At 35.9% G+C, this 18,427-nt stretch overlaps 2 protein-coding genes and 1 pseudogene across 4 annotated transcripts in view; 1 reads left to right on the top strand and 2 right to left on the bottom strand.

Annotated features, from left to right (window-relative positions):
* Positions 1-7,877: 7,877 nt before the first annotated feature.
* Positions 7,878-14,685, bottom strand: LOC130982204 (pentatricopeptide repeat-containing protein At3g48810-like). 3 transcript variants are annotated; one of them, XM_057906098.1, is made up of 4 exons: positions 14,196-14,685; positions 9,078-11,250; positions 8,870-8,934; positions 7,878-8,116 (listed from the first exon to the last, which is right to left on the bottom strand). In XM_057906098.1, exon 2 carries the CDS (start codon positions 11,225-11,227, stop codon positions 9,227-9,229), a length of 2,001 nt encoding a protein of 666 aa, XP_057762081.1. In that variant the 5' UTR covers positions 11,228-11,250; positions 14,196-14,685; the 3' UTR covers positions 7,878-8,116; positions 8,870-8,934; positions 9,078-9,226. The 3 variants fall into 3 exon arrangements, with proteins under 3 accessions (XP_057762081.1, XP_057762080.1, XP_057762082.1); XM_057906097.1 differs by lacking the exon at positions 14,196-14,685 and having other exon boundaries at positions 9,078-14,180; XM_057906099.1 differs by lacking the exon at positions 14,196-14,685 and having other exon boundaries at positions 7,974-8,110; positions 9,078-14,180.
* The window catches only part of LOC130982205 (putative 3,4-dihydroxy-2-butanone kinase), a 37,790-nt gene continuing 27,381 nt past the window's right edge, over positions 8,019-18,427 (bottom strand). Inside the window, exon 21 of the transcript XR_009087105.1 lies at positions 8,019-8,110. The gene's annotated coding sequence lies outside the window, so the exon portion shown is untranslated. The remainder of the gene's footprint in view (positions 8,111-18,427) is intronic.
* On the top strand, positions 16,062-18,128 carry LOC130981335 (pentatricopeptide repeat-containing protein At3g48810-like; annotated as a pseudogene).

Here is an 18,427-nt window from a genome sequence, read left to right as displayed (position 1 = left end):
CAAGTGTATTTGGTTATTATTTGGGTGCATTGTTATTTTATTTGGGTTTATTTTAGGTTCAGTCGGAAAGAAGAATCGTTGAGTGACCCAACTCAACAACAGATCATCATTTTTCGACCGTCCTCTCAACCCCTTAATATGTAAATTTTATAACTAAATTTCAACCTTCTAATCATCTATTTTAAAAGGGCTTTCTTAACATTTTACTTTTGTCTTGTTTATAGTTTCAATTCAACTATGACTGCCTTCATCCCAGACAACATCAGCAACCCATGTGTCACCATTTGAACCATCCCCCCTCCCAACAGAGAGGTGAGAAAAAATATTCGGGTGTATTTCATTATTATTTGGGTATATTGTTATCTTATTTGGGTATATATCCTGAAAATTGAGTTGTAATTAATTTTTTTATAATCTGATTCATTTTCTCTAACCCCACAGCACTTCAGAACCCCAAAAAGTTGATGAAAGCACACCAACCAGGCCACCAGCTCCATCTAAAATGTAAGTTGATCACAATAGAAATTGATTTTCGATATCATTCGTTTATTCTTATTCTTATAGTACGATATATGTCAACACACAGTTATCCAGTCCTTGAATCTACTGCTGCTGCACTATTGATGATGGCCCGGACAGCATTCTATATACCTAAAGAATTACTGTTGCCATCATTCAGCCTTCGATTGGCTGATTCAAACCAAGAAGAAACACAGACCCAAGAGGAGGTGGGGCAACTAGAAGCTCAGGTGCAAAAAAGTTCAGAAACTACAATACTAATAGAAGAATTAGATGTGCTGGTGGAGAAAAGACAAAATCAGATTTTCAAGAAGGTAAAAGTCAGCCAACTGAAAAGCAGACCGTGGGCCAGATTTTTGACAAATTTGAAACTCCTGTGAGGAGAAATTTAATGTCGGCCAAAATGAAAGAAAAATGCTACATCTGGGCCACACGTATCAAGACATACGCGGACGACAGTACTGATGAGTATGATGCACTTTGCACACTGAACACCCAACAACCGTTGGTGTTTTCAAGAGTCAACTTTACATCTTTAAAAGCTACTTCCTATATTGAAGCTGACATAAGATTAGAATAAGATTACTGATTATGTTATGACATGTGACTGCAATATTGATTGATGTAATTAATTTGGCTGTTTTGTTTTTCTAGATTGTCACTGCCATGTGCCTAATCCTCAATCAACAAAATATTAAAAGATTCTAGGAAGAAATTTACTGTCTCCCACTTAATATTGTGGTAAGCTGTAATGTATTAAAATTTGGGTGCATTTTGTTATCTTTTGAGTGCATTAAAAGATTTCTTTTGGTGTTTCACAAATGTTGCAAAACATGGCCATTGAAAATCATCCAAATGAGGAGTTCTTACAGCCGAAATCCAAAAAGCTGTTTAATATCGAAGACTATCCATTGTTTATACCCTTTTTGGACCGGAAAAAATTAGCATCACATCCATATGTATGTTTTCATTTTTAAAACTTCTTATCACAGTTCTTTGGTTATTTATGAATTAACTAAAACACTGTTTAATGTAGAGATGTTTCAGATTTTTGCACATGTTTGCTATTCAAATCATTGGTGGATGTGGATAGAAAGAAAAAATTTTATATACTTGATCCCTATCACAAGACGTGTCCCTCCAAAGCCAGAATGAAGCTAAATGAATTTATTGTAAGTTGATTATGTTTTTTGCGTTTTGAAATTTGGGTGCATTTCAATTCAAAGTAAAGTGTATATTGTGATCCTTTTGGTGTATTGATTTATTAGACTTATTCCTTCTTATATTTGACTTTGTTTTTTGTTTTTAAGGGTATGTGATTTCAAGAATTAGGGTATATGCCGGGAGCACCTTTCAAGAGAAAAGATCGTGAAATTGAGCCTCCTTACATTGACATTTCAGGCCAAAAAACACCGTACAGATCTTTCACTCTGAAAAATTGTGTTTTCAATTGCTGTCCTATTTTAATTTGCTAAATTATTTTTGGTTTTTAGTTACGATTATGTTGTTTATGTCATGAAATGGCTTGAAATAATCGAGCCTCAAAACATTAACAAGGGAAAGTATGAGTGGGACAATTGGACTCAGGTAAATTTAAAACTATATAGCTCTCTATTACTTTCCTAAATTAACAGATTTATTTCAAATAATACTCTTTCAAACTGTAGGCGGAGGTCGACCACTTCAGAGTTGAATTTGCTTCCCGAATTCTTTTTCATGACATGAATCGTGACAGAGATGCAGCGATTAAGGGAAATGAAGCAATGAGATTGTCGAAGCCATCTGCAGCTTTGTTGAGTCCATATTATCAAGTAGATTCTTATGACATTGATAGTGACAGTGATTGACTTCAGTTTTAAGTAGTCTTGAAATAGTTTCAACACTTGTAAATTTTGTGAATATTTAATGCATTTTTATTATAAATTTTTTTGCATAAATAAACTGTCTGTGCTGTATTCAAATGCTGTAAGTTACAGGTACATAAGAAATAAAGGAAAACAACACCAAACCAATTAATACGCCCAATTACTTTAATTATGCACCCAAATATAACCCGTATACACCCAAATATATACCTTAAAACCTAAACCTGTAACCTCTAAAACCCTAAACCCTAAATCCTAAACCCTAAACCCTACACCTTAATTATGCACCCAAATATAACTAGTATACACCCAAATATATACCCTAAACCCCTAAAACCTTAAAACCTTAAACCCTAATTATGCACCCAAATATAACCCGTATACACCCAAATATATATCCTAAACCCCCTAAACCCCCTAAACCCCTAAAACCCTAAAACACTGAAACCTTAAACCCTAAAACCATAAACCCTAAACCCTAAACCCTAAAACCCTAAAATTCTAAACCCCTAAAACCCTAAACCTAAAACCATAAACCCTAAAACCCTAAACCTTAAACCCTAAACCCTAAACCCTAAACCTTAATTATGCACCCAATATATATCCTAAACCCCTAAACCCTAAACCCCTAAACCCTAAAACCTAACCCTAAACCCTAAACCCTAAAACCCTAAAACCCTAAACCCTAAACCTTAATTATGCACCGAAATATAACCCGTATACATCCAAATATATACCCTAAAACCCTAAAACCATAAAATCCTAAACCCTAAACCTTAAACCCTAATCCCCTAAACCCCTAAACCCTAAAACCTAAACCCTAAAATCCTAAAATTCTAAAACCCTAAACCCTAAAAACTAAAAAGAACACTAATTTTTAACATAAACAGCAGCATCTGAAAAATATAAAATTAAAATGTCAAACACAATAATGTTCAGAAATGCACCAAAAAAGCTGAGCTTTACACCAATATCCTTTAACTATACACCCAAACACCTATTCGCTGCAACTGGATCACTGAACTGATAATTCATAACATGTCTATGATATTGGCTGGAATTTGGTTGCACCACTGTTGGAGCATCAAAAAGGTTTAACTAGAAATAATAAACTCACATATTAGTAAAACTACTAACAAAATAATTAAACTTAATTACCACCTATTTAAAGAACATCACTTTTACCTCGCTGGGAGCTTTCATTTTTTTCTTCTTTGAGCCATTTGCAATCTGTTTATCCAACTTTGAACCTAGCCTATTTTTGGGACGTTCTCTTGTTCGAACCCTTGGAGGGCTTTGAAGCTCGTTAACGGATTTCAAGTTGGCATCTTCGTGAGATAATGAACATGTCCCCTTCCTTTTGGCTTTCAGTTATTCCATCTCAACCATGACGTTATCGTACGCACGGTGCAGAATGGAAGTCAGCTCCTCAAATTCTGATGCAAATTCGCATATATTTTGCGAACGAAACACCAATTCGTCAAACCTCTTGTTTCTTGTCGCCTATTTACCTTCTTGCTCCATCGTTCCAATATATATCTCGGTGAAACTTGGGTTACCCGTTCAAAGCTTAACACGCTTAGGGCGTGACGGCACAATATCCCTCTTGACTCAAATAATAAGCACTGACATTTCACTTGGGCTGCTACTGAGTCGTAGGTACCCGCAAACTTGTTGAATATTGAGCTGAAAACTTGCTCTCCAACTTCATATACTGAATAGCCTAGAGAGGAATTCATTAATCTTGTGATGCAATTTTCCTTCCCTTTAAATTGTGCTTGGACTTCCCTAAACTTTTGGTGAGGGTACACATGTTGAAACTGAACTTCAATGGAGGATTTTGTTGCACACGATATGACCGTGTGAAAATCTACAGCATTCGATTCTCTCTCTGTTTGCTCCTTGCTTCCAAGACAATTATCGTATTGTTTGACAAATTGAAAATCTACACCATTCGATTCTCTCTTTCTGTTAAAATTTAACTCACGGTGACCCCGCTGCTGCAACAAATGATTGGAAAGTTTTGCTAGGTCTGATACCGGCTTTTTCGTTATTCTTTGTTGTACGACACACAGACATGCTTAGTTCTCTGTGCTGTTTGAGCATATGTGCTTGATCTGGATAGCAAGGATGTGAATGATACAACACGACCTTTGAAATGATCCAAATACCAACATCCTTCAATACGTATATATAAATTCTTGCAGGACAATTTAAACCAGCTGAAGGATTTGTCTTCTTGGTCGGAGATATTTTCGATTTTCATTTTTCCTCTCTAGTACATATAATCAATTGATTCTTAATTTCGTTTCCCTTCTTATTTGTGCACCGAACTCTTGTAGAAAAACCTGCAACATTTGAATAATCCTTGTAGAATTTTGCAACATCTTCAAGGGTGTTAAAAGTCATCCCAACCTTGGGGACAAACTGGTCATCAACAGCATAGAAGGTCTGCAAAAATACACTCAAAATACACTATATTAAAACAGAAACTAAAACAATTCAATAAAATAATAAAACAATTCACTTTCCGTCAGATGAAAAGTAATAAACTGTAAATGCACCTAAACTTTCCTTAAATGCACCCAATTATTACTGATCTACACCTGAGTGTCTGATATAAAATGGACAAAATTATTTTAATTCTAATAAGAACTAGTGCATTAAATTCAATTCAAATAAGGAAGAACAAACAGCAAATATCACAGGCAAAGTTCACGGATTATTCAGCTACACAATAAAAAAACTACTAATCGGATTCAAATTTAGATTCAATTACTAACTAAAACTGAATCACACCTCAGGAACTTCATTGGATTCAGTTTCAAAATCCACTTCGCTCTGGTTCCGTTGAGAATCTGAAGTTGAATCATCCATTATCTTCAAAAACAATTTCACAGCTTGATGTCAAAAAACAATGGACAAACGCAAAACAAAATGAAAAATCTAAAGCACGTAAGGCAGAGAGAAACACACGTAAAACACGAAGGAGAAGACATAGAGAAACGCTCAAAAGAGATCGAAGAGAGAAGGCAAGAAAACGCAGAAGAAATTCGAAAAAGGAAACGAAATCCTTTCGAAAAAGAAAGTTATATATTCATGCATTAATTGATTGAAAAATCTGTTAAGCAGGCGCGTGAAACATACGTGCCAAGAGATGCACGTTTTAGGGACAAGAGATATTGAGAACTTGTAAGACTTATATAGAAAAAAGACTTGTATGCGGAGATTTTCTATTTCAATAATAGGTGTAGATAGCATAAACATTGTTTTTTAACGTTGTGTAATAGGAATATCCAATGGAAGTCAGAAGTTCCATGTCTCACATGTTTATAAGAGACCATCATATCACTCGTCGTCACAATAACCAAGTTCATTGCAGGTCCGAATGGAGAGCTAAACTCCATGCATCAAAACTCATGACTCACCTTCACCGGAAAACGACGGATCCATCACGCCAATCACTTTCGGGGATTCTCTTCACGTCCTTTCATGTAATATTGCCAACAAATATGACACTCATAATTATAATGCAAATATTAACATTAAATAAAAAGGAAAAAACTTATATGCAAATATGTATGTTCTTTCTGAGAGACACCAGTGCACCACTAGCAAGTATTTTTAGGATGTTAGATTATCCTTACTCGTATATTTGCTACATTTTTTTCCCTCATTATTTTAACACTAAATTGTCATTGCCAAACTGGAATAATGTTAACCCAGAAGATGCTACTTGTTCTATATCATTATCAAGAAACAAGAACCATAAGATATTTTCAACGTAGAAACGGTTCACGTAACCCGACTTTGTTTTCTATAAAGCAACAATACAAATCCTAATCTATACCACAGCTACAAAAACTGCACAGAAATATCATCCCAATCAAAACAATATTACTGATTACGAAGGGAAAATTGCAGTAGTTAAATTGATTAGAAACACCGGTAGAAAAGACAGTGATGCCAAAACTGAGGAGGAAGACGCAAAGAGATGGTCATAGGGTAAAAAAAATGAGCATAAAAGAATGAATAAACCAACGATGAATATTACAAGCACAAGGCTCACAATGAGATAGATGTATATCATTGTCCGACTGTAGTTATCAAGTTTTTGAAATTTACATCCACTGTAAAATTTGGCGTATATGCAATCGCTCTTTCAGCTTTATGCAAAAAAACATAAGCGGAGAGCCCAATGGTTAAAAGGATACAAATCCGGAACAAAAGCTTAATTGCGTAGCCTAACTCTTGTATTTTGCTGGACAGCTAGAGCTGCAGCCCTGTACCACGTTGCCACAGCCATGGCACCAGGGTCAGGAACTGTTGAAAGCAACTCTGAAGACACGTAAGTAGAACGCCCAGCCTACATAACACTCCCTCATCAGATCCAACAATCCACTTAATAATAACAAATAAATGGATAAAAACAAGCCACTATGGTTGTGGCATTTTTCTCAATTTTAGAGGCGAACTGCTAAAAACTGCAATTCAAAATGAGCTTCCTAAAATTGAAACTCCATGTTTTAACCATTTGTTTCATTACAGAATAGCAAGCAAATCATAAGTAAAATGAAACCAAGTTTTCTTGAGCACCACTCATGAACTAAACATAATTGAAACGGAATGCCAGACGTTATCTGCTATTAAGTTAAAACTCAGTGTTGCATCAAATTTGTACTCTTAACAAAGACGGGTCAAAAGGTATCACCTGTGCTTGCATTTTCTTGGTTAATTCAGCTCCAGTTAATGCAGCCTCAGAAGACAGAACAAAAGCAGTGATAGGATCCTCCCCAGCATTTAATTTCTGTTCAACCAAAAAGCACAGTAAGTTACTCCATAAAAGGGCATCCAAATAATGTAGGGGAAGTGAAAACCTATTGTCAGGACCTCTTGAAGAACCGATGATGCTGGAAGAAGGGCATCTAACAGGGTTCTATAACCAGCACTGGCACCCCCATATTTAGTAACAGCAGCAATGGAAGCCGCAAGTGCCTCAGCCCCTGGAAATCAAACAACTCATGAGGGATTGACAGTAAAAAAGGGCAAAGGAAAAGTTAACTCTGAAATTAATGGTAGCCATATTGGAGTTCCCACATTGTTTTGGCATGACAACAGAACCAGAGCTTGGTTTCAGCTGTGTATATGCTGCCTTGCAGAAAATTGTATCTCTGAAGAGAGAAAGTTTCTTGAAAGCAATACTCAAACAGCATAACTAGTTAAACTTCAACAATGGCATAAGTATAGCATAATACATGATTCCACTTGTTCCTCCCATGGCTCTTCGAATTGTGGATCCAATTTCATTGACAGTTTCTGCAGCATCGTTCAGAGGATAGCTGTGAACAAAAAACAGCAGTTCAGGTCATAATGTGATTACAATTCAAATTGGCAATTGCTTTTGCAGTAACTTGTCCCCAAGAGTACAAACAAAGATATACCTAACCAAATAGGACATAGACTTACTTTTTTATGTCCTCCAGAATGGCTTTTGCACCTCTATACATCTGCAGAAGTTGAACCATATAAATCAAGTAATTCCAATGATACTTCAACATCTATAATAGACAATTTTGAGGACCGGACTCGGTTGATCCACAGTCACCATCACCAACTTTACTGTCCCAATCATTTAGGCTATCCTTAAGATCTAGAACAGCATTTGCAGCGGTTTCAATGGCAATCTCAAGGACTTGGCCTTGCTCACTTAGCTGTAGAGGTCGTCTCTGTGGCTTATGTAAAGTAAACATAGGAACCATATTTCAAAAATTATATCAGGATATAAGTACATATACAGTTGACTTGATTAACATAGATTTAATAAAACTCAACCAGCTTTCAAATGATATTGACAAGTCAATTCTATTTTTACCAGATTCACCAATAGCATGAACACGTGAAAGTGGAGGATAATCATAACTATGAGAAATATATTACGATCATGCCAAAAAGATATCACAAGAGAAAAATCAGTGGCCAGATGCTGGTTTTGGGCTTCCAGCAAGTACAGAAATTGATGGTGGAATTAAGCATAAACACAAACATGAATTATGACAACCCAGTAAGGTATCATTTGATCCATATAGCTAGCTTCACTTAGTTGGACAAGACTTGGTTGTTGTTGATGCAGTATGCACTAGGAAGTATTACAAAGCACAGAGATTCTTGGATGGAAAGGACACAAGTCTAACAATTCACTGGCTTTTTCAGATAAATTCAATTGTTATTGTGTCACGTCATTTTTTCCTGAGTGTCTCTATATGTAAGTTGTTAAACTAGTACTCATCACAGAATTTTTCTATGTGGAAAGGGTGGTGTAAATTTCTAATAAAAATATTCAACCATGTCGAAATGCCACTAACCAGTGAGCCAAATAAACTTGTATCAAACATGTTTGAATATAATTTTCCTTTAACTACTTCTCAACCACAACTGCTAAATGTCATGGAAGAAATGACGTAATTCCCCGTGTATGAAGTATATACCTCATCGCCCTTTGCTGATGGAGATGGCGGGACTGGAATAGGAATCTTAGTAGGCGTGTGAATACCTTAAAAGAGAAGAAAGTTCAAAAGTTCAATGAACTAGTAATTTAATGGTTCCATCAATATTACATTTGAACAAACATTATCCAGAGGTAAAAGCCAACTTATTAGAATAATCCAGTTATTAAAAACTAAAGAAATTACTGACCATCAACTCCAACAGGCCAAGACGGTGCTTTGGTACTGGCATCTGATCGCTCAAATTTATAAAACAATATAAGAGAATTTAAGACCTACAAAATTACCATAATTTAAGGCCATCATTATTCAATCATTAAAGAATCTGAAAATTGCCTGTCATCCATTTCCCAAGATATCATCCAAGATACGTGTTGGTCCCATATGACCCAAGTTGTTAAAGAAACCTCGAATTAACACATCCCAAGTGGCAACATTGGGAAAGATTCCTTTACTCAACATCTTATTATGAAGATACACAATGGCTTCTTCAGTGCCTAACCAATTGCAAATACCCCACAAGATACAAGTATGTGATATTATGTCTGGATACAACTCCTTTTCTTCAGTATATTTATCCAAAATTTGCATGGCAGTTCTAACCTTACCCAACTTACTATATGCATGAATAATTATATTGACTGTAATGGCGTCGGGATTTACTCCATTCACCAACATTTTTGCCAGAATTTGGAAAACCCGTTCTTGCATCCCAACAGAAGAAAACCCATGCATAATAATGTTGTAAGTAACTGTATTTAGTTCCACATTCCTATCTTCAATATCCTTTATAAGTCCACAAGCTTCTCTGAATCTGTTCACCCTAAAAAGACCATCCAACAACTCATTATATGTTCTAATATTAGGCAAACAATCATATTTCTCCATCTGATGAAGTACACTCATGGCCCCTTCTACTCTTCCGTTAGCACACAAGCCCTTGATCAATGTGTTGAATGTGACAACATTTGGTGGGCAACCATCAGCAACCATATTTTCAATGAGACGATGAACTTGGTTAAACATAGACATTTGACAAAGAGCATCCACCATAGTGGTGTATACCACAACATTAGGATGGCAACCGCAATTTATCATCTTGTTCCATATTGCAGAGGCACCTAGCAAGTCCCCAGCTTTTGCGAAACCGGATATTAAAGTGCTATATGTGGTCACATTTGGACTGCAAGAGCTTCTCTCCATCTGATTACAAATAGATATGGCATCAGCCATATTCCCAATGCAGCACAAACCGTGTATGAGGGCATTGTATGAAACAACATTCGGCTTAACTCCCTCCATAATCATAAGGTTCCACAATTCAAGAGCTTCACCAAGTTTCCCTCCCAATAAATAGCCTTTTATGAGCGAAGAATAAGTATGAATATTAGGGCTGCATCCTCTCTTAAGCATTTGTGCAAAAGCAGCAACAGACAAGTCAATATTTCCCATATCAGAAAGACAACTGATAATAGTAGAGTAACTGATAACATTTGGATCACTGCCCTTAAACACCATCTCATTCAACAAACCAAATGCCTCCTTTATTTTGTATTCTTTGCAAAAGCCATTGATCAAAGCATTGTAGACAGGTACTACAGGAGCAAACCCCTTGGCTAGCTCCTTTGCCTTCTCTACTTGACCAAGTTTACATACAGAAGACACTATAGTAGTGTAACTCACAGCATCTGGAGGACAACCCTTATTCGACATTTCTTCAAGCAGCTTGCAGGCACCATCCACCTTCCCATTCTTACATAATGCCTTGAGAAGCATGTTATATGTGAACCCATTTGGTTCCAACCCTTCACCCTTCATGTTGTTATACACAGGACTAATCATCTGAAACCTATTTTCACCAAGCAATGCATCTAAAAGGTGATTGTATATCTTAACTGTGGGCTTGCACCCGAATTCCCTTATCCTGTAAAACATCTTTAAAGCTTGATCAGCCAACCCTGCTCTCCTATATGAATTCATCACACATATGAACAAATCTTCAGAGCAAGCCACACCTTCAAGCTTCATCTGCTGCAATAGATACTGAACACCATCCATTTCACAGTTTCTCCCAAGCTTCTCAATCATGAGTTGATATGTAAATTGAGTATGCTTGAAAGCTCCAGAATTGGCCAAAGACTTAAAATATTCAAGCGCCAAACCAATATCTCTCTCATGTTTCAATCTCTTCAATACATGGAACTCTTCAACAGGAGGAGCATTAGTGGGTTGGGGTTGGGAATTACTTTCAAGATTGAAAATTGGGTTCGTGTTAAGCACCAAGGGAATTGAAGGCTTGCGCACTTTTAACAACAAGGAACACCCATCTCTCAAATACATGATTATAGTATCAGAAAAAATTGCTGTGAGATAAGAGAATTGAATTAGCTTTAAGAAGCTGGAATATACTTGGAAAAAAAAATAAAATAAACGTGTTTAACTGTTCATGCTTTGTCCGTGTCTACAAAATTTAGAGTATGGTCTCCGCAAAATCCAATTTTCTTCTTTGTTTTATATTCATGAATAGATCTATGCCCAATAAGGATGATGTTTTGATCCTATTCAATTTTATTTCTAGGCTTTTGCTTATATATTTTCTGTTAACCATCCCATATTAGATAGGAAATTAGGAATCTTCCACCCAAAAAAGAGAGAAATAAAGGATCAAATAAAATGGGTGAATTGCAAATAACAAAAACATAAAATAATAAAGAAATTAAAAAATTCTACATTCTCTGTACAAAACTTATATTCATAGTGTTTATTTGTTTGTTTAATTTTCTTATTATATATTTTTATTTATTTATGAAATTTAAATTAATTTATATTTTTTAATTAGAATTGAATCAAATAAAATAAAATAATATATATATAAAAAATTAATTTTTTGTATTTAATTATTTTAAATGGATTAACAGCTAAAAAATTTATTAATTTATAAGTTCCTTCAATTTTTGACCACTTCGTTCACAATTGATTTGTACCTTGATCCAAAACAAGCCAAGATTCGAACAACAATGACCAGGCACGGAGTACGATCAAACGAGAATTGGACTAAATCAAGACTCAACACAGGTTTTCCGTTACCCCGATCAAACTAGCTAGTTCAATGTGATTCTATTCTCATAGCTAAATTGCAATCATTCGGATGAAATTGCATGGTTCTAACTTCAAAAAACGGAATGGAACTGGCCAATTCAACTCGATAAAATGGAATCAAACATCTAACCGGTCTTATTGAAACAAAAAATTGATACAAAAAATTGGTACAAAAATCGGCAAAATGGGTGAATTTGTTGAACTAGATCATTTTTTATTGAAAAAATTGGTTAAAAAATTAATTTTTTCTAAAATTACTTTTTTGAAAAATATATTATATGAAAAAAAAGAGAAACTTTTAAATCTCTTTATATTCAAATTTTCAGAAATCTTGTGAAAATGGCAAATTGCTTTTGTAATGAGTTAGGATCAATACCCTAATCTCTTAATATGAAGCAAATAAAATGAAAGCTAATTACATTGTAATCTACAGAATACGGTTTAGTTGCTTGCATCGAATCCAAAATTAGAAACTGAAAGTCTCAGACTCACATCTCAGCTACACACTATAAACAATAAAATATTGCCGATCAAGACAGGAAAAGCAAACTATAAACACAGCAGAACAAGATCTCATGCCAAAGTTGGTTCGATTCATCCGGTGAGACCGGAAACCTTGTTACCCAGTGCTATCCGGGCCGAGCCATTAATTGGTTGATTTAGTTAATGAGTTGATTGGTTGATTTAGTTGTGCAAAGTTTAATTGTTACGAAAATTGATACTTGATTAATGTAAATTGTTGAAGACAAATTGCATTAATTATTTTAATTATTTTTGTAATAATTTTATATATTTATGTAATTATAATACTGTGATTCAGCAACTAATTTATTGGTTAAACCAGTGATCAAATACTCTCACAGGAATGACAAGATCAGATGCCAATTTTGATAAATTGATCCTAACTTGTTACAAAAGCAATTTGCCAATTTCACAAGATTTCTGGAAATTTGAATATAAAGAGATTTAAAAGTTTCTTCTTTTTCATATAATATATTTTTCAAAAAAGTAATTTTAGAAAAAATTATTTTTTTAACCGATTTTTTCAATAAAAAACGATCTGATTCAACATTTTCACCCATTTTGCTGATTTTTGTACCAATTTTTTTATCGATTCTTTATTTCAATAAGACTTGTTTCAATAAGACCGGTTAGAGGCTTGATTCCATTTTATCGAGTTGAATTGGCAAGTTTGATTCCGTTTTTAGAAGTTAGAAAACATATAATAATAAATAAACACTATGAATATAAATAATAATAAATAAATAAATAAACAAACAAATAAACACTATGAATATAGAGAATTCTGTTATTTGCAATTTACCAATTTTATTTGACCCTTTGTTTCTCGCTCTTTTCAAGGTTGTGATAACCGGACCGGCCAATGAACCGGGAAAGTGACTAATTCACTGGTAAGTTCAACCAGAATTCAACCGGTTTAATTAAATATTAAATAAAATTATTAAAAATTCAACATATAATTCCAAATATTTAAATGCAATCATTTTTAACCTAATAAAATTTAGAATTTCACTTTCACCTAATAAATTATCAATAATTTATCAATAAAAGCTCATAAACAACTTCAAACAGTCAAATCATTCAGTAAATGACAAACATAATGTTTAACATACAGCCAACAATATTTAACCATCAGAAAATCAACAACAACATCGTTCATTTCCCATGATCAGCAACAACATTTCAGAAAATCAGCAACTCAGAATAAGCAAATATCAACAAAATTATTATTATTAACTCAGCAACTCAAACTTAAGCCCAGCAACTCACAATTGAACCTACCTCAGCAACTTAGAATTAAACAAGACCATCAGAAAATCAGCAACAACTTCATTCATTTCCCATAATCAGTAACAAAATTTCAAAAAATCAGCAACTCAGGATAAGCAAACATCAACAAAATCATTATTATTAACTCAACAACTCAAACTTAAGCCCAGCAACTTACAATTAAACCTAACTCCAGAACTCAGAATTAAACAAGACCATCAGAAAATCAGCAACATCTTTCATTTCCCATAATCAGCAACAACATTTCAGAAAATCAGCAACTCAGAATAAACAAACATCAACAAAATCATTATTATTTACTCAGCAACACAAACTTAAACCCAGCAACTCAGAATTAAACCTAACTCAGCAACTCAGAATTAAACAAGCAAAAATAAATTGAAGATAGAGAGCTTACCGACGCGAGGAAGGAAGGGTAGTGACGGTGACGGAGGAATGGGAAGTGACAGCAACAGAGGAAAGGAAGTGAGCTCGGACGGAGAGAGAGAGAGAGAGAGAGCTCGAAATCCGAGCTCGAAACAGGGCCGTTGAGCTCGGCGACGCCACGAGCTCGACCTTCGTGCCGGTGACGGTCTGACGGAGGAATGGGAACTGCCGGCGAAGACAGAGAGAGAGAGAGAGCTCGGATGAGAGGAGAGGAGAGGAGAGCTTCCTACGACGGCGACGACAGGAGAAACGAATCGAAGAAGGCCAAACCGCCGAACTGAGCTTCCACACGTGACGCAGCACCCACGGTCTGTCCCCGGAGGAGAAGAGTTCGGCGAAGACCGAGGAGCGATGGTGGCTGCTGCGGCTGCGTTCAAAGGAGGTTTGGCACTAGGGTTCTCCAATTTGAATTTTCAGAGAAAGAGAGGGGTGGAGTGCCTTCATACGGGTAATAGGAAAATAGGAAGGGAGAGGGATGAGGGACGCTTCGTGGGTTTTCTTTTTTATGTTTCTTTTCTTTTCCTGGCGTCAAAACGACGGCGTTTTTGGGGCAGGTTACCACCGGAGCTTCCAAAAACCCGACTGGTTCGACGGTTAATCGTCGGTTCAACCAATTTTTTAATAGTTTTTGGAGTAAACTACTATTTGTACCCACAAAAGTTGAAAACGTTGACATATCTACCCATAGAAAAAAAAATTACTATTTGTATCCATAAAAAATAATTTTTACAAGCAAAATTATCCAAACCCTAAAAAATTATCTAAAAATCCCAAAATACCCTTATCTTCACCACCACACCACTTCCTTCAACCAATCCCCTTTCTAACCCTAACCCTCTTCACCCAGCCACCACCCCTCTTTCCCTTTCTAACACACTCTCACCATTACTTTCCACTCAGTCCCCATCGCTGCTCTAATGGCTCCTTGCCACACCCTCTTCTCTTTCATTCTCACAATCACAGCAACACTTGCTGTCGCTTCCCCGGAGAAGAAGAGCACCTTCATGGTGCAAGTACACCATGAAGCCAAGCCCTCTATCTTCCCAACCCGCAAGCACTGGTATGCTTCCCACTAAACACTCCATCATCCTCATCTACTCATTACCTTACCACCACTACCACCACCACTAACCCCAAATTGCCTCTGTTTCCGTTCTTGCAGCCTCTAGTGTCAGTGTCAGTGACCACCCCTCCTTCTCTCCTTCCCTGTCTCGCTCTTGCCGACCAGAGGACCTTCGCACCTACCCTGCCCCTGCTTCGCCGCCGTTAGCAACCCTAGAGTCGCAGTGCCCCCTTCTCCTCTTTTCACCGTCGACCTCCCTCACCTACTGGGGCTACCTTCTCCTCATCACCGAACCAGTGCCCCTGACGGGCCACCGCACTAGTCGCCACCACCGCGGTCCCTTTGTGAACCAAATTCACGGTGAGCTCTCTCTCTCTCTTTCTATCTCTTTCATCATTTTTCTTTTCTCCCAGAAAAAGTGAATCCAAATACATGAGGCTTCTGTGTTTGATTGTTCAGATTTGATCCTCTCTCCTCACTCTCTTCTCACCTTGGATCTGTGTTCAATGACATCAATGGGACCGACCAAATAACCAATTTTCGATTAATCCAGTTAAATTGGTTGATTCAGTCTAATTTTTAGAACCTTGCTCTTTTTGGGTAGATTCCTAATTTCTGAACTAATATGGACTGGTTAACAGAAAATATATAAGCAAAAGCCTAGAAATAAAATTGAATAGGATCAAAACATCATCTTTATTGGGCATATATCCATTCATGAATATAAAATAAAGAAGAAAATTAGATTTTGCGGAGACCATACTCTAATATTCGTTGACACAGAAAAAGCATGAACAGTTAAACACGTTTTTTTTTTTCCAAGTATATTCCAGCTTCTTAAAGCTAACTCAATTCTTTTATCTCACAGCAATTTTTTCGATATTATAATCATGTATTTGAGAGATGGGTGTTCCTTCTTGTTAAAAGTGCGCAAGCCTTCAATTCCTTTGGTGCTTAACACGAACCCAATTTTCAATCTTGAAAGTAATTCCCAACCTCAACCCACAAATGCTTCTTTTGTTGAAGAGTTCCATGTATGAAGAGTTTGAAACATAAGAGAGATATTGGTTTGGCGCTTGAATATTTTAAGTCTTTGGCCAATTCTGGAGCTTTCAAGCATATCAAATTTACATATCAGCTCATGATTGAGAAGCTTGGGAAAAAAGGGTGAAATGGATGGCATTCCATATCTGTTACAACAGATGAAGCTTGAAGGTGTAGCTTGCTCTGAAGATTTATTCATATGTGTAATGAATTCATATAAGAGAGCAGAGTTGGCTGATCAAGCTTTAAAGATGTTTTATAGGATAAGGAAATTCGAGTGCAAGCCCACAATTAAGATATAAATCACCTTTTAGATGCATTGCTTGGTGAAACTGGGTTTCAGATGATTAGTCCTGTATATAACAACATGAAGGGTGAAGGGTTGGAATCAAATGGGTTTACATATAACATGCTTCTCAAGGCATTATGTAAGAATAGGAAGATGGATAGTGCCTGCAAGCTGCTTGAAGAAATGTCGAATAAGGGTTGCCCTCCGGATGCTGTAAGTTATACTACTCAAGTAGAGAAGGCAAAGGAGCTAGCCAATGGGTTTAATCCTGTAGTACCTGCCTACAATGCTTTGATCAATGACTTTTGCAAATAATAGAAAATAAATGAGGTATTTTGTTTGATGAATGAGATGGTGTTATAGGGCATTGACCCTAATGTTATCAGTTTACTATTATTAGTTGTCTTTTTTATATGGAAAATATTGAATTGTCTCTTGCTGCTTTTGCACAAATGCTTAAGAGAGGATGCAACCCCAATATTCATACTTATTCTTCGCTCATAAAAGGCTGTTTATTGGGAGGAAAACCTGGTGAAGCTCTTGAATTGTGGAACCTTATGATCATGGAGGGAGTTAAGTCGAATGTTGTTTCATACAACGCCTTTGTACAAGGTTTTTGCACCATTGGGAATACGGCTGAGGCCATATCTATCTGTAATTAGATGGAGAAAAGCTCTTGCAGTCCAAATGTGACCACATATAGCACTCTAATATCCGGTTTTGTAAAAGCTGGGGACCTATTAGGTGCCTCTGCAATATGGAACAAGATGATAAATTGCAGTTGCCATCCTAATGTTGTGGTATACACCACTATGGTAGATGTTCTTTGTCAAATGTCTATGTTTAACCAAGCTCATCATCTTATTGAAAATATAGTTGCTGATGGTTGCCCACTAAATCTTGCCACATTCAACACACTGATCAAAGGCTTGTGTGTTAATAGAAGAATAGAAAAGGCCATGAATGTATTTCATCAGATGGAAAAATATGAGTGTTTGCCTAATATTAGAACATATAATGAGTTGTTGGATGGTCTTTTTAGGGTGAACAGATTTAGAGAAGCTTGTGGACTTATAAAGGAATGTAAAACTAAATACGGTCATTTACAACATTATTATGCATGAATTTTCTTCTACTGGGATGCAAGAACAAGTTTTACAAATTCTGTGAAAAATATTGGTGAATGGAGTAAAGCCCAATACCATTATATTCAATGTAATTATTCATGCATATAGTAAGTTGTGTAAGGTTAGAACTGCCATGCAAATTTTGGATAAATATACTGAAGAAAAGGAGTTGTATCCAGACATAATATCACACACTTCTTGTGGAATATTTACAATTGGTTAGACACTTAAGAAGCCATTGTGTATCTTTATATTAAGATGTTGAATAAAGAAATCTTTCCTAATGTTGCCAGTTGGGATGTGTTAATTTGAGATATCTTTAACAACTTGGGTCATATAGGACCAACACGTATCTTGGATGATATCTTGAAAAATGGATAATTTGGGTCATATTTACCAACAGTATCATCCATTTCCCAAGATATTATCTATTACTCAAAGCTAAACGGATTATATGTTATGTATCCAGATTAATTCAAGTAATTAGTAATTTAGGAAGAATTTGTCTTTAAGCTATTGTTCAAGCGAGATAGCTCTGTCGAGAATCACAAGAACACATATAAAATAAGGGTTATACTGTCGTTCTACCTAGATTCATGAGATGAATAACGAAAGCAATCTTTAAAACTGAATCAATACATCAATTAAAATAGAAAAATAATAATCTCAATCCATAGAAA

The sequence above is a fragment of the Arachis stenosperma genome, chromosome 5, assembly GCF_014773155.1.
Source record: "Arachis stenosperma cultivar V10309 chromosome 5, arast.V10309.gnm1.PFL2, whole genome shotgun sequence".
Classification (NCBI taxonomy): Eukaryota; Viridiplantae; Streptophyta; class Magnoliopsida; order Fabales; family Fabaceae; genus Arachis; species Arachis stenosperma.
The sequence above is the reverse complement of the archived record's forward strand: the minus strand, read 5'-3'. Positions and strand labels throughout refer to the sequence as shown.